General features: G+C 31.1%; 1 protein-coding gene across 4 annotated transcripts; it reads left to right on the forward strand.

Moving 5' to 3' along the window:
- On the forward strand, window positions 1-25,549 carry LOC129950344 (protein borderless). Of its 4 annotated transcripts, none has more exons than XM_056062250.1 (8): window positions 1-435; window positions 4,439-5,058; window positions 20,879-21,386; window positions 21,472-21,620; window positions 21,706-21,966; window positions 22,109-22,337; window positions 24,435-24,641; window positions 24,728-25,549. In XM_056062250.1, exons 2-8 carry the CDS (start codon window positions 4,540-4,542, stop codon window positions 25,207-25,209), a joined length of 2,355 nt encoding a protein of 784 aa, XP_055918225.1. In that variant the 5' UTR covers window positions 1-435; window positions 4,439-4,539; the 3' UTR covers window positions 25,210-25,549. The 4 variants fall into 4 exon arrangements, with proteins under 4 accessions (XP_055918225.1, XP_055918228.1, XP_055918227.1 ...); XM_056062253.1 differs by having other exon boundaries at window positions 1-270; XM_056062252.1 differs by having other exon boundaries at window positions 1-228.

A 25,549-nucleotide genomic window follows, 5' to 3' on the forward strand; every position in this document is an offset into this window, starting at 1 on the left:
TTTAGTTTCGGTTGTATTCTCGTCGTAGTCGGTTGCATTTTATTTGGAATAATATTTATTTGTGAGCCAGGCACGAGACTAAAAGTCGTTAAATAATTCAAAAACAAAACGCAAACAAAAATTATCTCAAACTAAAGTCGTACTTATATCTACGATTGAGAAGAGAACAAAAAAAATAATCAACAATTTTGCAGGCCTACATTGTGCAGATCACTTACACTATTTTGTGTAAGTGAATAAATAAGATTTTGCAAAACACAAAATAAAAGTGTAATCGTTGTTGTTTTTGTTTTTTTCCATAACGAACGAACGAGTCTTGACCGAGTATAATATAAAAAATATAAGTTGCGGATGTTGTGAATAGTTTACAAGATCATTTTCAAATATAAATAAAGGATAATTGTGTCACATTTTCATCCTACTACACTTTGTAAAGTAATGCATATCAAAAAGAAAAACATATACAGTTTTAAAGTATCTTAAGTTATAATAAAAACAAAATACTCAAGTATAAATACAAAATTCAAATATAAGAAATTATAAAAAAAGATTAAACTTATACAATTTAAATTAATCAGTAAAATGTCAGCGTTTTTCTATGAAAAAGCATAACAACATTGTAATGTTGTTTTTCTATTCAGATTAGATTATCTTTGTTGTGTCATCAATTATGAAAGAGTTCAGTCGCAATAACTTAATTAAACATAAACACAAATGAACATAATTTAAAATTAACATAAATAAATGAACTTATAAAAGCATCAAGTTCATGAAAACAAAAATAATGTTTAAAGTTAAGGTCTTTGTAGATTCTGTACATAATTACAAATAGAATGAATTTACTTTTATGAAGGACACAAAATTATAAGCGGTTGTTTTTTTTTAAAGAACTTTAAAGTTAAACCACTCAAATGTTATAGTTTTTAAACAAACGGAACTATTTTTTGACAAATTACCCAAGATATTATGTGCTCTGTTGGAAATTTTGTCACTTGAATAATTCTAAAAAATTTTAAATTTCCAACAATATTTTAAATGTAATAAAATAGTTTCATTTCAAAATCTAGTTTTTTTAACGATATTTTAGTTAAAATCCAATTTAAGTAGCATTTTTTAAGTTTATTTTGTATATAAACAAAAACCAATTTGGATGAATGAAATTTTGTGACACCCGAACACCAATTTTTACCACATTAGCTTGCTATTTTTTCTGGATCTTATTTTTTTTATGAAAAATCGCACCGTTAGAAAAATTACTGAACGTCGAAAACAATATTTTCTGTGAGTTTTAAACCAATATTTTTAATTTTTTAAAAGATATTTGAGTCGAAAGTAAATTTTTACCAAGTTTTAGTATTGCTTGTTTTAGGTTTTTATTTTTTGTAAAAAAAAAACTATCCATACGATTTTTCTAAAAACTTTACAGAATGTTGACAACAATATTTTTTAAAAGATCAAATTAGTTTCAATCCACGTTTTTTAATTTTTCAAATGATATTTGAGTAGAAAGTCAATTTTTACCAACTTTTATTAAATTTTTTTTTAGGTTTTAATTTTTTGTAAGAAAACTGTCAATTCGATTTTTCTCAAAATTTCATTGAATGTTGAAAAAATATTTTTTATTAGTAAAAATTTGTTGAAAGCCAAAACCTCAAATGTTTGCAAATCTATTTTTAACAACTTTTGTTAACTTTTTGTTTTTCAATTTGTTTGTAAAAAAAACTGTCAATTCGATTTTTCGCAAAATTTCACTGAATGTTGAAAACAATATTTCTTATAAGCAAAAATTATTTAAAAGCCATAATCTCAAATGTTTAAAGAATTTTTGAGTCGAAATCAAATTTTGCCAACTTTTGTTAATTTTCGTGTAGGTTTTTAATTTTTGTTTTAAAAATTGTCAATTGGATTTTGCTCATAATTTAACCAGATTTTGAAAACGTTATTCTTCGTTGCACAAAATTCTTTTGGAGATAAAATCATTTTTTGTTTGTAAAATGTTTGAGTTGACAAATATTTTTTTTTTCAGTTTTTGCATTTATAAAAAAACCGTTATTTGGATTTTTTTTCCAAAAATATACTTATTGGGTAACACGTTATAGTATAAAATAAAAAATTTAATTCAAGTCTCTAGCGTTATTGATTGTTGATCTATTTATTATTAACCAAAATTATCAGCGTTTTTCTTAAACTGTATAACCTTTTACTTTTTTTGAAAAACTCCAAATTTAATACATTCGGAAACGAAAGATCTCAGATGTTAAACATTTGTTTTCCTTAAGCATGTTTTAGAAAGCTTTGTAGGTACTCAAATAATCGGTAAAGCGCAAAATTTAAATAAACTTATTCAATTAAACTAAGAAACAATTTGCTACTTAAAAGGGTGCTTTAAATACCAAAATTATATATCCTAAATTTTAGTGATTAAATTATACTAAAGTATTTTTCTTTTAAAAAATCTTTCTAGAGGCCCCTTTAAAGAATTTTATTTCTAATTTTTGAAAAATAAAATTTTTCTCAAAATTTTATTCTAAAATAAAACATAAACATTTTGGATGGAATTCATCAACAAATATTTTGTATTCAATTTCAAAACTTATATACATATGTATAAATACATATTATAAGAGCGGATTTCCAAAGGATATTTGTTTTAGTTAATTGTGACTTTCAAATTAGTTATGCTTCATTGCTTCAAAAAGTTCTCATTTTTATTTTAATAAATGGAAAAAAAGTCGATTCCATATTAAGACGATAATTTTTATAAAAAATTGGGAATTGTCAATAAAAATGTCTTTTTGAAATATTTACAAAATCAAAAACCTATTAGGAGACAAGTAAACAGAGTTATCTTTTAGGATACACTTAAGGTCAATATTAATATTTTTTGGGAGTTTATTCATACTTTTAGAAACATCACACAATAAAGTTCTTTATAGTAATATAAAGTTTGGAGAAAATAAAAAACGTTCCTTTTTTGTAAAATCAACGGAAAAGAATAATTAAAGCGGGAATTTTTAATTTAATTTTTTTTCTTCCAAACTTTTTTATTTGCAAAATTTTTAAAAGAACAACATTTTAAAATTTTTATTGGGATTTTTTATTTCCAACTTTATTATTTTTCTTTACGAATCTTGAAGCTATTTTATTTCAAGAACAAACATAAAATTAAATTCGATAGTTTTTTTCATGGAATGGCAAACATAAGTTTCAACATTTAGAACAGATAACTCAAAAAAGTTAAAAGAGAAAAAAAAGTTTGTAAAGCATTGCAGAAATATTCTTATTTGACATAAAAATTGGTTACTTACTTTAGGAGTACATAAAAAAAACCTTGACCTTAAAACTACCTCTCTTTTGTTCAATATACAGTGAAGCTTATCTCAAAAATAACTCTGCTTTATATGATAAGCTCCTTTGTTGTGATATTTTGATGTATTTAAACTTGGATTTTTCAATTATCAGAATAAAATAGTAAATCAAATTGAAAAATGGTCTGTATGGCCTATTTGTTGAATTTTTTTTACTATAAGCCCATAAAATCAAGTCTTATCGATCCAAGTGTATAATTTTCGCAAATACAGTGTCCTCTGTCATAATCGGATACTGTGGCATTATTGTCATGGAATGAGCGACTTTTTTTTAATGAAAATTTTAATTTTCATTCTTCGAAAACCGTCCGTAATAGGGTTTGTTCGATTGCACAATGTGTTAGTAAAAAAGAGTACACTGCAGTTACTAACTTCATAGAGCTTTATCAATTTTTAAAATTATCCTCTTTTTTAAATAGTTTTTTTTACATTTTCAACAAGATTAAAGTTGACTAAATTTTAAAAATTCTGACTTCTGAAACAAAAAACAGATTATTTTTTTATATGAAAAAAATGTTAGTACTTAGTCTGTGGATTCTTGTTTTTATTAAAAATCCAACATCTATTATTTTGACAATTTTTCTTAAATTATCTAAAAACTTAATATTTTGAAAGTTCACTCAACGCATTCTTCTCTCATGAAAAATTTTGGTTTCAACTAATCTTAAATTTGCACTTTTTCAAACAATCCACAAAAAGAAGCAAATTCAAGTCTTGTACTAATAAAATAGAAAACGTTAACTTTTTATTGTTTCGTTTTATAAAACACAAAATTTGTGTCTTAAACTAAATAACCTTACTCAAATATAAGTATAAGCATACACAATTGTGTAGTTATAACTATTTATAATCTTTTTCCAAAAAAATTGTACCGTCCAAGTCCACTGATAATTGCATTCACCACAATCTTAATATGTTTTGTGGTTTCAAAGAAAAAAGACTCTGAGAGCTTATCTCAAAAATATTCATATTTTATTTTTTTTGGCGTAACTTATATGTTTATGTAAATTAGTGATATTGTGATCGACGCAGCCTCTTAACTCACATAAATTATTTTATTCTTTCAACAGTTATTAAAATATAATAATAAATTAATATGAACAAATAATGTTTAAAAGTGTCTATTGATGCCAGTGAAATAAATTTATACTCAAAAAGTACAATATCGAAAATGTACTCAATTAAAAGTGAAAACAAATCTCGAATTAACAATAATAACAATAGTTTTTGTCAAAAAGACATACAATTTACATCATCGAAATCTACCAACAACAATAATTTTGACATTTCATGTCTTAATCGTCTTCTTCGTCATCCTCAACGACGTCAGTGTCCATCATCTGAAACCATGACGTTGAACTTTGACACAATCTCAAGTCGAATGTCACTATTGACAACAACAAAAAAACCAAACCCACAACCACCAGTAGCGTCTTCTAAACCCCAAACATCACCATCATCAAAATCATCATCATATCCATATGCCATCGACAACATCGTCGTCGTCGTAGTTGGTCTACTATCATTTCTACTAATTAATATATCCTGTGTCGAAGCTAGTAACATCATCAGAGAACACTCAAGTCCAATGAATCTGGAAGGCAAGGTCGGATCGTATGTCGTGTTCAACTGTCGAGTTGACTTTCCATACGATTATCACATTCCATATGTCGTCCATTGGAGCAAAGATGTAAGTAAGTTTGACTTTTATTGTATCTTCTAAACTATACTCTTCTATAAATATAAATTTTCTATCTCTAATTCATTTTATCTTCTAGTCGTGAATGTAATTTGTTCATTTATAATGCATTATATAAATTTTAATGGTGTAAACAAAATATAAGTCTTTTGATGTTCACATCTTTTTTTCATTCCGCATTTTGGAATAAATTGGAAATTATGTCATTTTCGATATTGAATTGCAATGGCAACCGCATGTCGTCAGGTTCCAAAAACTAATAAAATATCAACCCAACCCGGTCGAAGAGAGCGGCAGCGGTGCACCGGGATGCGGCGGTGCGCGGCGGCGGCGTGACTCAGTGGCTGTTAATGTAAATTTCTGATGATGATTGTTCATTTTCTATCGAGCGGTTTTTCGCAAATATTGTGTTAGATCAAGTATCAATAAAATTATGTCCGTAAAGGGTGTTAAAAAGAAGAATACTTATCTGCATTCCAAAGATTTGAATTTAAAAAAGCCCAAATTTTTGTACCACTTTAAATATATGTCACCACTTTACGCTGGTAGAGATGTAGTATAAAGTAAGTCCGCCGATTTCGTTCGTCTTTTTGCTTGTCTTTCCTCGCCATTACAGCTTTAACCGTTTTAAAAGATTATTGATTTAAACTTGAAAAGAAAAGTCTTAAGCATATTTGCATTAAGTTTTATTTTCATTTTTCTTAAGCCCGTCAAGAATCAAATATTCTCAAAAACGGCTTTATAGAATTTTATGAAATTTTCTCTAATTTTTTCTTCAACTTGACTGCTTTTAATAAAACAAAATATATCAAACCCAAGACCTCTGACATGACAGCCAAATGCACTAACCATCACGCTACGGTTACTACACCCTCGAATGGTTTGAATAAACTCCAGCTTATAAGCCTACTTTCCGACCACTTTTTACAGAAATTCGAGCGGAAGGTCAGCAATAAAACACCGAATATTGTCTTACAAGTCGTCAATTAGATTAGATAATCCCATAGAAAATAGTAGAGCGGTTTTAAATCGCATGATCTTGAAGGCTACGACTGTTGCGTTGCGTCTCAAGCGACCGAACCATTATTTACAATCGTTGTTCAGGAGTAAGTCTATTCATTATAAAATGACAAACCAAATTGAGTGAAAGCTGTCAAAAAGAAGACTTCGAAAAAAGTATTAGAATAAAAATCATCACAATAAAATAAAATAAAATTTAAAGAAATAGGTATAAATAAAATAAAAAAAACAACCTGTTTTTGGTTTAAATAAATCTTCTAGTATAAATACAGATCAGTACTATACTCGTAGATGCATTGAAACAGTTGCGGGATTGTGTTAAGTTTCAAAGTGCCCCACAGCTTTACCAAATTGACACACATTTGCCCCACCTTTTCAAGCCTCTGACCGAAAAATAACGCACTTTATCATCACATAGGCTGAGTTCATACTCGTATCAAATTGATAAGTTTATTTTGTCACTTCATTTGACACCAATTTTCCAAATGATTTTTCCTAATCGTTCCCTAAAACACATTTTTGAGGCAAAAACGCATGTGACACATTCAAGTAGGGCATCAAACTAATTGCAGGACCTGATTTTAACATTTATGAATATTTGTTGGTTTACCTTTGAGTGTAAAATTTTATTTTGCATTAAAATATTGTTTTTAGGGTTGAGGTAATCGTTTCAAGGAATCTTTTATTTGACATACAAATGTCGAGTTTATTCTGGTAAATAATTTTGATTTGGATTTTGAGGTACATATATAATTTATAAATGTAAATAGATCTATGTTTGATGATTTGTTCATAAACATAAATTTAATATTCGTCTCACATCGATGATGTGTTTGATGTTGACAAGGCTCGATTTTTTGTATGGGAAATTATTTGAAATTTTGTGGCCAAAACTTTTCTGGTTATTGGTTTAATTAAATATTATTTCTATTAAAATATCAAAAACTGTTCGTTATTTATTGTTTTTCAATTTGCACGCGGTTACGGATTTGTTGGTTTTAGTTTTTGTTGCCAAAAAAATGCAAATTATGGGCGCCATTTAAGTGTATTTTGTTTTTGCTTGAACATTGATACGAGTACATAATTGAATTTCAAATTAGACTTTGTCATGTGTAGAATTATGAAAAAAAAAAATAATATGGATTTCATTAGGAAATTAAGTCTTGTACCTTTAATGAACTAAACGGATTGTTCATACAATTTTATAAAAAGTTATTTATTTATTAAGCACTGAGAGGCTTTTGACATGGATATTGCAATGATTCTCTCCATTTTATGAAATTTGAAGCATTTATCATTTAATCCACTATACTCGTAACTTTTTAATTTTGTTTGCTATTTTGGTTTTAGTTAAATCTACCCTAAAAATTAAAACAACGTCTGCCCGGCTAGTTTTTTTAGCAGAATTTGTATGTGGTTTAAAAACTTGAATCTGTTTTTTAAAGTTTAGTTTCTAACCAAAATTATTTTCCCATCACATTTTTTTATTTATTACATATTTTTCGAAAATCAAACCATTTTTGCAAAAAAAGATAGAAGTAGAAGTTGTTTTTAATTTCAAATGCAAGAGTAGTCAAAGAACTATTAACAAAATTAAAATTAAAAAATCCGTGGCTAAAAGAACAAACAATGTTATTTACCAAACCAAAAAGTTTTAAAATATTTATTTTTAAAAAAAGGGCCGCTAGATCCCAAACAATTTTCTACATTGAACGCTTAAATATAAAAGGATCGAAAAAAGAGGCTGGGATGCGACCCACACTGATAACTTCCCACCCTGTCTCACGGTTTGTCTTGCTTAAAAGTTTGTAGGTTTTCGTGTTGGGTTAAAAAGTTGTTAGTTGAATTATTCTTAAATTTTTTTTAACTCCCAACAATATTTTTCATATAAAGAAATAGTTTAGTTGAAATTCTAGTTTTGTTATACAGTTTTAGCAGAAAAAAAATGTTTACCAATTGTAGTAAATGTTTACAAAATGCATGAATGAAATTAATTTAAGAGATATCAAGAACCGGACATCAATTTTTAACTTTTATTTTTTTTATGCTAAAACGGACTGTTGGAGTTTTATAAAAAAATACTGAATATTGAAAACAGTATTTTCTGTGAAATAAAAAAAGTTTGAAGACAACATTTTTAATTTTTAAAAGCTATTTGAGTCGTAAGTAAATTTTTACCAAGTTTTAGTATTGTTTTCTTGTTAGGTTTTTATTTTTTGTAAAAAACCTGTCAATAAAATGTTTCTCAAAATTCTACTGAATGCTGACAATAATATTTTACATAAGAAAAAAATAGTTGCAAGCCAATATTTCAAAGGTTTGAAAAGGTATTTAAATCGAAAATCAATGTTAACCTACTCTTGTTAATTATTTTTTAGGTTTTTTAATTTTTTGTAAAAAAAAAAACTGTCAATTGGATTTTTTTTTTCACAATGTTACTGAATGTATTTTTCTTATAAGATAAAATTAGTTTGAAGCTTATATTTTAATTTTTGAAAAGATAATTGAGTCGAAAATCTATTTTTATCAACTTTTGTTAATTTGTTCAGTTTTTTTAATTTATGCAAGAAAACTGTCAACTCGATTTTTCTCAAAATTTGACTGAATGTTGAAAACAATAATAATAATATAATATAAAATAGGTTGGAAGCCATAATCTCAAATTTTTGAAAAGATGTTTGAGTCGAAATTCAATCTTTACCAACTTTGAGTAATGTTTTTTTTAGGTTTTTATTTTTTATAAGAAAACTGTCAATTGGATTTTTCTCAAATTTCATCAGATGTTAAAAACGTTATTTTTCGTTGCACACAATTTTAGATAAAATCATATTTTATTCGTAAGATTTTCAAAAAAAAAAATTAAAAACCTCACGTTAATTAGATCTGAATTCTCTACACTCATGTGCATACATTTTTGTCTACAAAACAATGGACTCAAAAAGAGAAGAGGAAAAAATCGTTAAAGGACCACTCAAAAGAAACAAAGATTTTTCAAATTTTACCAATTTCTGGTCTTGGGCATTTTAACATTTCGATAAACATAACGTTGATAAGAAATACACAATTTTTATTGACTTTAAACTTAAAGCTCGATAAATAACTTCACTAATCATATTCTACTCATTTTACTAGAAATCGTTCATTGATGCGGAGATAACACTCATCACCTTATAAATCAAATAAGTTCAAATTACAAACAAAGCTTAGGCAATGCAAAATTAGATAAGGATACGCTCGAAAATTACATTTCTCTTGCAATAAAGTGCCAAATGGTTTAAACCATCAAATAATTTATTTTCATTTATGTTTTTTTTGGCATAACTTATTGCAATTTTTGTTCTCAGTTTAGAGGAATATTTTGTGGTTATTTTATAGTTGAGAATCTGCGTATATTCTAAAGCACATATTATAATAGTCATATCGGGTTATGTGTTAAAAAACAGACATTTTTGTTTTCATAAATCAACACAAAATGGTTGCTGGGGACACAACTTTTTTTTTAGTTGATAGATGATGTGTAATATTTTGTGTGTTTAACTTAACCCTTATTTTCATGTGTAATTTTCTGCATACTAACTCTATTTTAAGGATAATAGATGTATTTCAATTTTTTTTTTCATTCTTAAGAAATTTGAATTGCTTTATATTACTTAGATAAGACCTTCATATATATTAGTAGTTTCTTGTCCTTTGCTAGCTTCCTTTTTTTATCACGGTATTCCAAACAAAACCATGATTTTTCAACATTTAGATTATTTTATTATTTTGGTTCGTAAGCTTTAATTTGCTTCAAGTAATTGTTTTTGACCCATATATTTTTGATTCGAAATGCATTTTCTGTATAAGTATTTCCTGAAAAGAAAACTTATAAATTATATATTTTTGAAAGCTTTAGTAAACGATTAATGTTACAATTGCAATTTAAAAATTAACTTTTCTTTACAAAAATGTTACAAAATTCAAAACTTAATTTTAAATTAGAATTTTTGATTATTTAACATATTTTTAAAGGGTGATTTTTTGGCTATTATCTTTTTGGCAACACTGGTTTAAACAGTTGATGCACGTTTCGTGTTTTAATACACTGTCAAACATCTTCAGTTTGGTCTATAATTCAACCATGAATTGTCTTACAAACAAACAATGCTTACAAATTATTGAATTTTACTATCAAAATGCGTCATCTGTTAAGACAGTTTATTGCGCACTTCTTCCATTTTATGGCCAGTTTAATCACCCCCCTAAAGTGACTATTTAGGCTATTGTTACTAAATTTCGCACCAAATTAACATTGTTGGACATTAAACCACCAACAAGCTTACGAAGAGTTCTAACTAAAGAAAATATGGCAGCTGATCCACTTTTTAACCGAAAAATTGTGTTCATCGACGAAGCTCATTTTTGGCTCAATGTAGAAGTATTTCATCCACAAAAACTCACTGTTTGGTGCGGTTTATGGGCTGTTGGCATCATTGGACCGTACTTCTTCGAAGATAATGCGAATCGTAACGTAACAGTGAATAGTAAGCGCTACCGTGAGATGATAACCAACTTATTTTGGCCCAAAATACAATAGCTTGACTTGTATGACATGTGGTTTCAACAAGACGGTTCCACATGCCACACAGCACGCGCAACAATGGAATTATGCGCAACAATGGAATTATTGAGAGGCAAGTTCGGTGAACATTTTATTTTACGTTCGGGACCGGTCAATTGGCCGTCTAAATCGTGCGATTTAACGCCTTTAGAATATTTTTTGTGGGTCTATGTTGAAGCTTATGTCTATACAGACAAGCCCGCTTCATTTGACGCATTAGGAGATAACATTGAAGCGTGAGATATCGGCCGAAATGGTGGAAAGAGTATGCCGAAATTGGACTAAGTGGATGGACCATAGGCGCATTCGAGATTTTAGAAACACACTCAAAATAAATATCGTATATATAATACGTGAAGTCTTTTCTTTAAAAAAAAATGCTCATAGATTTGTTTAACTTTATGAAAACCATTTTTGAATTAAAACTTTTTTTGGATCAAGCCAAAATCAGTTAAATTCTTTTTAAAGGATTACTCTGTTTAAAAAAGCAGGTATGTTAGAATCTTAATGAAAGAAAAAGTTGTTTGTATTACAAACAAAAAAATTAATTACAAAGAAAGGAATTTTTATCAGTAAAATATAATGTATTTTAAACTTAAAACTTGATTTAACTGAACAAAAATTCAATCTAAAAACTACCATAAAAGAAAATCAGTGCAAAATAGAAATTCTTTGCAAAACAAAATTTATAACAATGCAATGAAAATTCAAAATGTATTTGCATTTTCAATTTAACATCAATATTTTAATATATTCATTAGAATTTAAGATCAATATTTGAATATATTCATAAGTAAACTAAGTGTTTTCGTTCTAAAGAGTTCCATTTCTATTCAAAAATTTGATGTGACTGTGTATTGAATTTAATTTTCGCTATAATTCAAACAATTGTATTTCAAAAAATGTTCATGTCCTTTGACGTATTTTTTGTTTCTTACATTTAATTTTTTTTAATGATACATTTGTATTTTAATTGAAAAACTCTAAAACTTGTTTCAATCAAAAACGTATTTCTTTACAACCTCAAAAATATTAAACCGGACAAAATTAATTTGAAGTCAATTTATTTTTTTATCAATTTTAAAACTAAAAAAGAGGCTGGAATGCGACCTACACTGATAACTTCCCATCCCGTCTATCGATTTGTCTTGCCTTAAAATTTGTAGGTTTTTATTGAGTTGTTAGTTGAGTTATTCTTCAAAAATTTAAAATTACCAACAATATTTTTCATATAAAGGAATAGTTTAGTTTGAAAATCTAGTTCTGTTGAGTAGATTTTTAGTCGATCTACTATTTCTTGTAGATTTTATATTTTAATGAAAAAACAGACTGTTGGATTTTTATTAAAAAAATTACTAAATATCGTCAACAATATTTTCTGTGAAATAAAATAATTTAAGACAATATTTTTATAAATTGTATAATAAAATTCATTTGAAATCGATGTCTCTTCTGGTTCTTGAGCTATGGACGACGTAAAAAATGTCGCCAACGTACAACGGACGTACGGACATACACACGCACACGCACACACACATATCTTTGAAAAAATCTTTTAAAAAAATCTACGTCGAGAAATGCCAAAACTTTCAATTTGAAAACTCGCACACATTACAATAACTTCCTTTGATATAAAAATAAAATATAAAAAGTTAATAAATCAGTATATAATAAATACATAAACAAATGTATAAAAATAGTCAAATGCCAATATAATAAGTTAAAAATCGTAGTGGACATTAAAGACTCAAATTTTTCATTTGAAGTTCTGGACACTAGTTTCTCTTTAAAGTTAAACATTTCAAGGAGGTTACAATTTGTAAAAAACTATCTAAGCTCACTAATATCCAAGAACTGCTTTATTTTTTTTAAATTAATTCTCCAAAATTTTATTTAAAACTATAATTCTTATGAAACTAAATATACAGTTATTGTTTCATTTGTAAAAATAAAATTAAAAAAATGTTTGAACGACCTTTTAAAACAAAATTAATAAAATTTAATGATTATGTCTCGAAATGAATCTGATTTCTAAATTAAATTTGTTTTGTTTTTTCTCTCCTTAATTGTTTTGTAAAAATATAAGAAAGTTCAACTCACTACAAAACGAACAAATAACATTCCAACATTTTTATAAAGATTGACATTCTTTGTTGTCATTCAATTTATACAAAAAACAAATTAATAAAGTTGGGATTATTGTTTAAATTTTATTATCAAATTAAACAAATAAAAAAAAGAAAATATGATTTAATTCCCGAAATGCGCAAAAGGCAAGATTTGTTATGAGATCTAATTGATAAAGTAAACATCATTTTGACCCTCACTCTCGTATCACAATAAAGTGACTGTCACATAAATACGAACGTATAGTTCCGGGATCTTCTGCTGGTTCTTAATTATAAAATTTATCTCATTTTCAAATTCCTCTAAGCTCTGGTCAATTTTCTAATTATAAATTGTCCACTGACCTTTGCATTTTAACTAACTTAGATATAAATATATGATCATTATAAATAGACCCACACCTACAACATAGTTACATATATTAATTGATATCTCATATCATTTTATTATTATACAAAAGCAAGTATGTAGGCATTTCTAATATAAAATCGCTTTTAGCTATTGTTTTCAATTAATTTCTAGAAATTAATCGAAGAAGAAACTCATCAAATTTAATAGATTTTGCCGCAGTTTTCCCGACGACGACGACGGACAATTTCCCACAGCTATTATTGCACTTTACTTTGTCATCAAAATCATTGTCATCGTCATTTAATTCTCACAATCAACCTGCAACCCACCCACCCACACACAGAAAATGTCCAATTTATAAGGATATCAAATTTGGATGCGATTAGTGGATGAATCACGTCATCATCCTGGTCTGGGCTTTTTCAACTTTGAATGAGTACCTAAACTACAATATTATGTTACTACATATTTCATCAAACATCAGGAAAATCAGACGTTGGTTGTCGAACTCGAAATGGACAATGATTAAGTTAATTGAAAGGCTGGGCCCATGATCCCAGTGTCATAACATCTCGTGCCCCTCGACTACCGCTGGGTATAGCAACTCGCAGCTAACCAGATTCTAAAACCCAATCAGCCGGCAAGCAAACAAAGCGAATATAAGCAACAAAGTCTACGCAGTAAACCGATATTATCAAATTGCGTTACACCATGTCGATTGAATTAAATTTAATTCATGAGCCCGGGCAGGCACCGCCGGCCGCACCAGAAGAGGCACAGGAGCACCCGACATTCGAGATTCGACAATGCATGCATCAAATAAATAAATTAAAGAATCGTGAACATGAATGATGGATCTGGAACTACATATATATGTATATAGGTATAGCGCTGACGTGGAGCTTGGTACTCGAAATGGTGGTGGTGCTAATAGTGGCAAAACGGCAGCAGTGGCAGCAGGCGCGAGACCTTTCGTATATAGACTACGCGTACGCATTCGAATTTTCTGATTGACAATGGTCACCAACAATTGGACATATGTGAATCAGGGAACACACTAAAGTACAACAACAACAATAAAAGTACAAAAAATAAATACCACCACCAATCGTAGTCGTCGTCGTCCGCTTTTCAATCTGGACCAATGGTCCATGGAATTTCACAGTTCATAGCACTTTCATGACATCATCACCGCCCGCCCGCGATGAACTTACTTTTTTATGTGATTTCTTTTTTTTTTGACGAATTTCATTTAATTTTAAATTTTTTTTTTTTTGAAAGTCGGAAACGATTCTGGAGGATGATGATGATGGTGCTTGAAAGTACTGCAAAAAAAACTATGATAGAAAAGTTGGGTCTGAATGCACTCAAGTTATTATGAAAAAAAGATGCTTCATTTGAGGGCTTGACATGCCATTTAGTGACATATACTACGAGTATTTAGTAGGCAAGGTACGTCAGTCATCAGAAAATACGTACTTCCACAATTTAAGTGTTTATATTTTTGTTTGCTGTAAATTACACCCTTTATAATCTAGGGTGTGTAGTGTAGTATACTGTAATGGCCACAGTTAATGGACTAGACGTACTTTGCCGAAACAGCAGATTGTTTGTGATGAATGCTTCTTATTCACCATGTTTTTTTTTTATTTGACAATTATATGCAGTATACACTGCAAAAGCACTGAACTGAATTTGTTAAGCATTTATTTGTTTGTTTCTTTGAATACAACTAGATTTCGACTCTTTCTAGAAATGTACATTAATTAGCTGTGAATCAAAGAGATTTTTTCTTAAGCCATACTTCACGAATGTGAAATGTCTTACCACACTATCATTGCAATGTTTAGAATATCAAAATCAATGTCATTCAAACAATATCATTCAAATTAACTGCTCGGGATGATTCGTATTGTAGGACTCTTTTGAATCATTGTTAAACACTTTTTTGCACATATTTGACAGAATCTGAGCGATATCTTGACTAATGTTGGTTTTTAGTGCGCCTAGAGATCGGTAAATAATCGTGTGCAAAAGTGAAACTGTCCCATGATCTTTATAGCCAAATGTACGTCTTAAACAAGGTGAAAATATGTAAACTCAATATAGCATAATTAGTAGAATTGAATGGCTTGTTGCCTTGTTTTGTTGGAACTACAGATTAACTGTGTTCAAATTTTCAACCACCAGCCTAAAATGAAAGTGTACGACATATTTAATTGCTGTAAACATCGCCTGTAAATCTATAAATTCGGATCACCAGTAAAGCATCTTGCACATGGGCTACGAACTACGAACTGTGTATGTTCGCATATTTTGACTTTTCTTTCACATGAGCTTTATTTCTATTCGCAGATAGCTGCAAATTATCAATTTAAATTTAACCTTTTCAACAAACAAAATTAGAGAGAGATTAAGTTGAGCGCGAACAATTTATTTATTTAAATTGTTTTTACAAAATCGTCTTGTTTTAGAAAAAAATGCAAATTTCCTAATTATATTTTTCAATTGGTTTCGTTCTTTCGTCGTTCCTCTCATGTTGAAGGCCATTAAGACTTGCATTTGTAGGAGGAATATTTTTCAACTTGCATTACAATGAATCTCCCAATTTCTTAAATTTTTAACCAATTCCGCCGGTTGATTATGACCACCAAAATCATCGCGTAATGTGGGAAAAGTAGCTACACTTGAATCATTAATTTTATTAATATAACAATGTATTGACAGCTGCATTTTACAAATGTCATATGCCAGTTCTTACAACTTGAAACGACAAAATTAAAACTTCTGGGTCACCTTGTACAACAACAAATGTATATTTTGAACAATACTTCCTATCTATAAAATGAAAATACATACAAAAAATACATATACATTGCATATAATTTAGTTATAAATTTTTTGCCGTGCTTTCTTTATGTACGAGTATCTATCATCTAAAATGACAATCTTTTTAAAAACACAGAGTCCCTTAGAATCAAATCGCACAAGTAAAGCAAAATCAACTGTTTCAAAATCTCAAAGATTACGGCGATATTTTTGGCAGATTTTATCACAATGTTAGACTATTCGTTTACAATGGACTCAAATTTATTTAGCACACTGGTAAAAGCCTTCTCGGTAGGGCAATGTTATGGCTACCTTTAAATGAAGAGAACCATTAATGGAATGTTGGCCGTACATAGCCCATAAAGAAATAAGTTCAACCCAGCCTTGACGCATGTAGCTTCTAAACAATTACCGCTATTAACTGTCAAAATTGGAATAAGTTATTGGAAGACGTTTTTCGTTAAATAAAAAGATATTAATGAACGTTTATTCTTAAACAAGAACTATATTCCGGTTAAATACAACACAAAATAGTGCCACTGCAAAAGTAAATCTTGTCATGAAAAGTGCTTTCTCAAATAAGCTTTTTGGATCCGACATAAAAACTGCAGGTCCACTCTATCCCTAAAATAACTCACACACAGGAATGGTTGAAAGTTGTAAGTCACTAACCCGCCACCTAATTATCTATTTTAATGTTTTTTTAGGAGTGACCAAAAATTAACAAAGTGTTTTAAATTTTGTAAGAAAAACAGTTTAAAAGCTGTCAACAATGGACTAATATATTACTCAAAACAAAAATGTTTTTTTTTAAGTATCCACATGTAACTTCTTTAGATATGTCTTATTTCGGAAGCTCATTAATGTATACGTCGTTTCTATTTGATTATCAAAGGAGTTGAAGTTTTTGTAGCATGATCTCAAAATAAGCAAAAGCATCACGCAAAGAAATAATATTAGTCGGACTCTTGAAATCTCTCTATGAAAAACCTTCAGTTTGTTTTTGGTATCATTTGTTTGTAAGTCTTATAGAAACATTCATGTAAGTTTTTCAAAGTAAAAACTCTCAACTATTCAAAAACAATATGAAACCAATTTCGACCATTGGATCTTCAACATGAATTATAATTCGATACCTTCCACCAATCAATTCCTTATTTCACGTAATGATATATTTCAATGTAACACATCACTATTCTATCCTATAGGTGAAATAAGCTACTTTATAAATGTTATACCTTTGCATGACATGTGCATTGTGCATTATGGTGTATGGGTATGTATGAACGCCACCGAGTAGCTATAATTCTTCCTTCTCTGCGCCATGCATGACTATAAATCAAAATGGCCTCCGTGTGCCATCAATGATGTTGCGAGTTGATAACAAACACACCAAGCACTCAAAACAGACAACAGAGTGTCCACAATACGCGTTGATTGTGACTAATTTAGATTCCGCAATATTACTCTGCCCCACAAATGCTTCGCTTCATGATGCACATGATTTCCTATACTCTAACTATAAAATTATATATAACATCAAAAACAAGGTACTGCATTTTACGTATCTATAAAGTTATAGACCTACATAGGCAAGTGCCCAGTGCACTTTTGTGCAATATGCGCGCACTGCCTATGCTTAAGTTTGACGTGTCGTGCGTCGCCTCGCTGCTGCTCCATCCATATACTCCACTCACGTGGAGACGGGCGGGTCTTCCGCTCCTAGTCTCAACTCATCACAATTTGAATAATTTGTATAAGCATTCTCGTACAGCAAGGTATGCTTTTTATGATTTATAGCAGGCGGGAATTATGCTCGCTCGGTGGAAGCGCATCTATCGCAAATATCTCAGTACCAAACGCATCATGAATGGAATCCTCAGTCACTCTTATATATGACAACTCTAAAACAAAGCTCATGTCCAATCGATGCCACACGATATGCCTTAGGGGACACTTAAAAAGTGCCCCGTAAACGGGAACAGTACTAAATTAAGTCGACTATTTTCGTAATGAAGAGAGCACAAAACTGCTGATGTTGATGTAGAATCAAATTAAGTCTACCATCCGACCCCTTTCGTTCGGCCTGCCTTAGCCCGCGTTGCCTGACCGACCAGGCCGTTGCATAACACTGAACTTGAGAGAAAGTTTGACATCACTAGATGGCGTGTAGGTAGTTAGGTAGATATGTATACCGTTATATCGAGCTACAAGGTACATAGTTTGCAAATTGAACTCGTTCAGGTAATCAGCGGGTGGTGCCAAGAGCCAGATTTGACATAAACTACGACGACCAGCGCAGCGCAGCGCTCGGATCGCTTCTGGGGTAAAATGACTGTCAGGGTCAACTGCAGGTCGGTTGTCAGTTGTCATATACGTACAACCATGCTAAAATATGTGATGGCGGACCTGTTATTTTGTGTGGACTTGTTTATGATAATTGCGATTTGATTAGCAAATTACTAGCGGGGAATATTTCCATAAATTAATTTTCATTGAGGCAACTTATGATGACAGAATTCAGAAACTTGGGGAAAGACCACCGACTGACTCGACTCAACTGCTACTGCGACTGGGTGGACGATGGTGGGCGGTGTGGTGCGGAGGGCATCATTCTAATGCCAACGCTGAATGCCATGGGAACATTTTTTTGTATTTTCTTCTTCTTCCAATATTTTTCTCCTCCTTCGCATCGCCCGCCATAGCAAAGGAAATAACTCAAGTGACGAGAGAGGTTCTTGGAAGATAAATGAACAACGTCTGAGAGGATTATGAATGATAAAATGTCCCAACGGGCTGGGCTATATATGAACCTAAAGCTGGAATGTTTTTCTTCTGATGATATTGGTTGACGGGAGGGTCCGGGAGGGCGGGAGAGTATGCGTCGGTAATGGGAAGGAAGGTTAAAATGCAAATTTTATATTCAGTCATATGGGGTTTATTTCTAGACATCATAAGCACATCCATCTATGTTATTTTTTGTTTGCAATTTTTCGCTGCTCTGATGCTAAACCGGGGGACCGATTATGATCGATTAATTTTCCTGAAATTGTTATCAATGCCGGTAGTATCATTATCAATTTATTTAAATGTTTTTATGATTCGCATCCACTTTGTGTGTGGTAGGAAGTTCCACATACGCCTGAGTGAACGATTCTAAGTTGTTTATTTTTTAATGTGTTTTATTTTTTGTTATAAATAGAAACAAGATTGACGAATGTATGATGGGGGGTAACTTAATTAGAGAAATAACTTTAACAACTAACCAACCACTTATTTATAGGATGGTGAATATAAAAATGTCATAAAGAAAATTAATTTAATTACTTAATTTAAAAAAAAAAAACATACACACACACTCAAGCATTTAAAACACAGCAACACAAAAGGCGCAAATAAAACTTTATTTTGTGATGCTGAGGGGTTTCAAATTAAAATGTTTGCAATACACTTTATTGCTTTTTATTTAATTTAAGATTTTGATTCATTTTTAAAGATTCAAAAGTGTTTTGATAAGTTTAAGCTATTTCAACATCAATTACAAACGACAAGAAGTGAAATTGAGCAAAGACATCAAACACCGATATTTGATATGAGTCTTTTGAATTAAAGAACAAGTTATAAGTCGTTTTAAAAGTCATCACTTGATGTCAAAGCAATTGATTTCAGATCAATTCGAACGACTATTTGACTTAAATTTAAAATTGTCTTCTAAATGATTTTTTGAATATTTAAAAGTCAATTAGAGCGGTCAAATTTATAGTTAATTGACTTTAAGTCGTTACTTTAAAAATAACATATACTACTTTTGTTTTGAGAGTGAAAATAAAACCACAAATCTTTACTTTTAGTTTAAAACTTTAGTTTATTGAATTAAGACATAAACTGTCTAAAATATGTAATAAGTTCAATAGTTAACATCAGTTTGCATAACTTCTAAAATAATATTTTATCCAAATGACAAGTCAATATTTTTCAACTATCACTTTTCGATTGATTTATTTATACTTCAATCTAAAAATTTATTTATTTGGATAGATTTGTTTTCTCAATAAAATCTAGTCAGAGCTGTCAACTATTTTAATGCATAGGATTATAAGTAAAATGTATTATAAAAGATTTTCTATCTTTAAAAAAAATCGATCTTTGATGTCCATTGGAAGGATAGAATTGTCAATACATTGAAATTTAACTCCATTTGTTTCATTGATAAGTCCATTAGATCGACATTTTCGGACTGATCGATATTTTCGCGATGCGTTTCAATAGACTTAGAATGAAAAATTAGAAATTAAATAACTTGGCATTTTCGATTCGCAATATACATACATACTTTTAGATTTAATTTTCATTTGTTAAACGCCTGACATGATGGTCATTGCTCTGGTTCAATATTTAGATCTTTGTAAAGACTATTTGTCCCTCTATATCTGACATTACTCGCACACAGTGATGGTTGAGGATCCTACTCGTAAACCACTAGGCTCTGGTTTTTATCAAGCTTTAGCATTTTTGACAGATATCTTGACACCCATTGAGAAAAAAGTTATCGCGTTCCATTTGCCATGAAAAAATCAATTTCTTATTGAAATCCAATTTTTGACTTTGATTCTCTCAAATCATACACAAAGGAAAAGTGTCAATATTTTGTTTAGTTCTACTTCCTCTTAAAGATCCAAGTCTTCATTTTGGACACTATGTTTTTTTTCATTTTTTTTTATCCTTCAAGACAACTTTGATATCTGTCTCATGCATGTTCTAAAATTGTTTCACACCTTAAGCCATTTCCCATCTTTTTTCTTACTAAAGCCAAATTCTTTAAAGAAAAATCGTAACTGTGCCATTTGGCCAAAATAATTGCATTATTTAAAACATTTCTTGCAGAACAAGAAAATCTTCACTTGGTACGATGGGGATGTTTCAACGAGTGAACTCTTCTCGGGCCGCTTGAGTTTGGTCGACAATCACGGTGACTATGGCAAGGCTTCAGCAAATCTCACCTCCATTCGAGAATCCGATCAAGGTCTCTACCACTGCCAGATAATATTCCCCAATCGAACGCCAAGCTATCGCAACAATGGCACCTTTTTCCAGCTCACCGTTGAGGGTGGTTCCTTGATAAAAATTCCACCCATCAATCAAACCATAATGGAGGGGCAAACTGCATTTTTCCATTGTGTCATGAAATTTCCCAACACCTCGAATGTAACATGGTACAAGGATGCTGTAGCCCTGAACGAACAACACGACCTTCAACGTCGTTCCCGCATGGGACCCGATGGCAGCTTGAGCATTGACCCGACGATGATGAGTGATTTGGGTGAATACGAGTGCAATGTGAAAAACAACGACGGTGAGGTGCAGACCGCCAAGGCGTATCTCAACATACAATGTAAGTGCAAGTTGTTTTCGAAATTCCTACTTTCAAATGATGGTAAATTTAAATTTTCATTTGAAATCCTTAAACAAAATGCCAGACAAAGCAAAAGTGATTTACTCCCCGCCGGAAGTGTACTTACCCTATGGTCAACCGGCAGTGCTCGACTGTCACTTCCGTTCGAATCCACCGCTAAAGAATCTTCGTTGGGAGAAGGATGGACTACTCTTTGATTCATACAACGTTCCAGTAAGTATATCGCAGGATTGTATGTTCCAAAGGGTTTTGGTATGTCTAATATATGCTACTTCCCACCCCCACTCTTTCTTCTTAGGGTGTATTCTATAAAATGAATGGCAGCTTGTTCTTCAGCAAGGTGGATGAGAATCACTCGGGCAGCTATACCTGCACTCCATACAATGAGTTGGGAACGGATGGCCCATCACCAATCATTAATGTGATTGTTCAGAGGCCGCCAATATTTACCATCAGTCCGAAAGCGATTTACATTCACAAGCTTGGTGAAAATGCGCAACTTTCGTGTGAAGCCAGCGAACGTGACGGCAATCACCTGCCAACAATGGGCTGGACTAGGGTGAGTATATATGGAGTAGGATGTGGAGTACCTGCCTAGTTTTGTGTTTACTTAAGATGCACACGAATTTTCCACTTGATTGGGATTTGTCTGCTTCCAAAAACCTACATCTACATATTTCTATATTCTCATATCCTTGTAGAAAGATGGAATACCTTTGCCAGAGGGAAGATACAAAATCGAAGGGGGCAATTTGACCATCGAGGGAATAATTGAATCAGATCGCGGCATCTATGAGTGTTCGGCAACAAATGGAGCAGCCACAATAACAGCGGACACAGAATTAATGATTGAAAACGTGGCTCCCAGGCCTCCGCATAATTTGACAGCAAACAGTACTGAGACTGCAATCACGGTCCGATGGCAACCAGGTGAGATTTAAGGACAAATATTTTAGATAGTTATATAAATATAAGGATTTAAGGAGGGTAATGTGATATGTGTACATAAATAAGCAAATATAAGGTTTCCAGAATTAATTACTTAATTGAAAGGTGTCGTTTGTTGCAAACCCAACTAACTAGAAACCTGTTTGTTGAGAGCTAGTTGGATAACCGCTGTGCTATATTTGATCCGTCATGTATTAATGTTAATTTGACAATTTCTGTGGTTTATAAAAGATGCAACCGTAGTCGAGGTGAGGTATATCTTTGTTAAAGTCATCGATGTATTTTAATTTCAGAAATATTTAACTACCCACCTGTATCTGGCCCCAACCCCACTTAGAACAGATTTAATCAGGCTAAAGGGGCTTATTTTAACAATAATTGCTTTTTATAATTGGATCATTTTGACACATCATTTATAACTATCAATCAAAAATTATGCCATTGAAAAAAAAAAAAAAAAAAACAGATTTAAAATCTACATTACACTTTTTTCTGATTGAAATCCGTCATTGGAATTATGTGGAATTAGAACACAGGCACGTAGAACATTACATGCTTTTTTCCATTGAAACTAATCATTGTAGCTTTTTGTCACATTATTTTAAGTTATCATTAAAAAATTCTATCATTAAAAAAAGATTCTGATATGAAATCTTTTCTGACAGAAATCTGTCAGTGGAATTATGTGGAATTACAACACAGATTCATAGAACATTACATATAAACAGTCAATAACGTTATTATCCATAATAGCTATTCAGTTTCGTTTAATTTGCTCAGTTTCGTTAAGTTTCATTAAATTTGTATATAACTGAACAAAGTCCATTATATTAAACATGTTCGTTTGTGGTATGAAACTTTTGCTTAAAAAAAAATAAATATGACAGTTCTGTTGCCGTAGGCAATAAAGATGTCATAATCCGTGAATCCTTAAGTTGTCGGCAACTTACTCAATTGTGTGCACAAAGTCTAAATGTCAGACCCTTAACTTTTGAGAAACGCCAATAATTTCTTGGTGGGATATATATTTATATGTGTATATAAATATTTTGACGCTCTCCGGCAAACGTTCAGTGATCGATGTCACTTTAATGACAAATTTGTCAAATCCTGCAATAATTTAAGTTTGGATAAATTAGAATCCAAAAGAAATGTTTCCTTTAATCAAACAATACCAAATCCATGAATCAAACTAAAAACAATGACGAAATATTTTATTTTACTTATTCGTGTATTTCAAAAGGCGCAAATTCAAGCTTTTGATATTCACAAGTTAAGTTCTTCGAATTTTTTTGAGCTTTGAATTCTTTTCAAATTTAAATTACAAAAAGAAATACACACGCCAATCTTTATTGCCAAATATCAAATTGACCCACATTCGCTATAAATTCTCATGAAGGAAAAAGGATCAATGATTTGCATCGCCACCGCACCCAATAATACTTCTACCCCCATTCAATCAGCGATGTGCCCTAGGTCATCCATCAAAATTTCAAAAGCTTAACATACAATGCATGTCCTATTCATTTATACAATGCGTACGCGTCCATATTTATAGATTTTAGAAATATTCGAAATTATGAATCCTTTATCCTCCTTTGGCAGCTCAGCTTTGGCTAGGCTTGGCGTGGCGTGGTGCTTATAAATCAGTTGGTATGTCACCGTCAACCCCTTCAATCATAGTTTATATAGAAGCATACATATGAGTACGTACGTACGTAACTAAGCCATAAATCGTTTGTGGCTAATTGTTACCACAAAACGCTAATGGCCTCGGGTGCACCCTGGAAGCAAGAGTCACAAAATATGATGCATGGTTCAATAAACCAAATGGCTATTATGACGCAAACAAAATTTAAACTACAACAAGGATGCTGATATTCGGTTGGTTTTTTGGAACAATATACTTCTGTCTGTTCTGTACGTCACGTCCGTCGTGTCCGTTGCGTTGTCGTCGTTGTCGTTGTAGCTTCATCAACATGGAGTGTATATTATACAAATTTATTTTATATTTATGCCTTAAACCTCGTGAACTCTCTCAAAACATCCATTTATGTTTTATACCCTCTTTATACTCAGGATATTTGCGACCTAATTTGGAATATATCGTCTGGTATCGACTGTCGGATGCAGCTGAATGGCGCACAATACGAATCCTCACGAAAAACGTTATGGAAGCGACAATCAAAAACCTCATCCCAGGCCGGGAATATGAATTTATGGTTCTTAGCCAGGATCGATATGGGGACGGAATGTTTAGTAAATTATTCCGTTATTCCACCAAAGGTACATAATTATTATTTTACTTTGTTTTCTTTTTAGGTTAAATTTACATATACATTTTTGTTTTATTCCCTCTTTACGTTGAAAAGGTTCGGAATTTAGTGAACCGGAGCAGTTTCATGACCCAATTGCACCATCGTCATCATCAAGTCGAATGGGACCACCTAGAAATTTGACAGCTCTGGAGAATTCCCATGGCTACTTATTGCATTGGGATCCCCCAGTTCACGGTCTCGATAGCCTGCGATTGTATGTGATTCAATGGTGGCGGGAACCGGAACACTATCTCATCGGATCGGCGGAAACTATTGACACCTACTACCAACTGAGACACCTGAAGGAAGATGCCATCTACAAGGTTCAGATCTACAGCCAATCTATCAGTGGCGACAAGGAACCTAGCAATGAGTTGGAAATAGTGGTGCCGTCTCATCGCAAAATGAGAGCTGTCGTTATAGGCAGTGCGGTGGGGTTGATTTTCCTGGTGACCGCTTTTTGTGCATTTTTATATGTGAAACGAAGCTGTTTTCGACACTTGAAAGGCAATAATGAGAAGATCAATGATACATAAAAATTCAAGAACAAAATAACACCAGACCTACAAATTAATGAATTTATATTATTATTTTGTCTTTTCTTATACATAAGTCATACTTTTGTAACTTTCTTATTTTTATTTTTTGTTCTTGATCCTCTTTATTGCCTTTCCAATCTACTTTATCGATCTTTAAAACCAAAAATTAAGTTGTATTCTATTGTCTCTATTTATTTCGCTTAAAGTGCTAAAAAAATAAATTAAAATTTTAATGTGTAAAACAATTATTTATCTATGTTGAGTAAAATTTTAATTGATATAAAAGAAAATAATAAAAAAATAAATCTATTCTTCAGTCCGTCTGATGTGGAACGTA

The sequence above is a fragment of the Eupeodes corollae genome, chromosome 3, assembly GCF_945859685.1.
Source record: "Eupeodes corollae chromosome 3, idEupCoro1.1, whole genome shotgun sequence".
Taxonomy (NCBI): Eukaryota; Metazoa; Arthropoda; class Insecta; order Diptera; family Syrphidae; genus Eupeodes; species Eupeodes corollae.

What these genes read in the sequence shown, in the direction of transcription:
- LOC129950344 (XM_056062250.1), top strand. Translation starts at nt 4,540, where the DNA reads ATGTACTCAATTAAAAGTGAAAACAAATCTCGAATTAACAATAATAAC. An exon ending in GGCGTATCTCAACATACAAT is followed by an intron (nt 21,387 to 21,471) that starts GTAAGTGCAAGT and finishes ACAAAATGCCAG; the next exon opens with ACAAAGCAAAAGTGATTTAC. An exon ending in ATTCCGTTATTCCACCAAAG is followed by an intron (nt 24,642 to 24,727) that starts GTACATAATTAT and finishes TACGTTGAAAAG; the next exon opens with GTTCGGAATTTAGTGAACCG.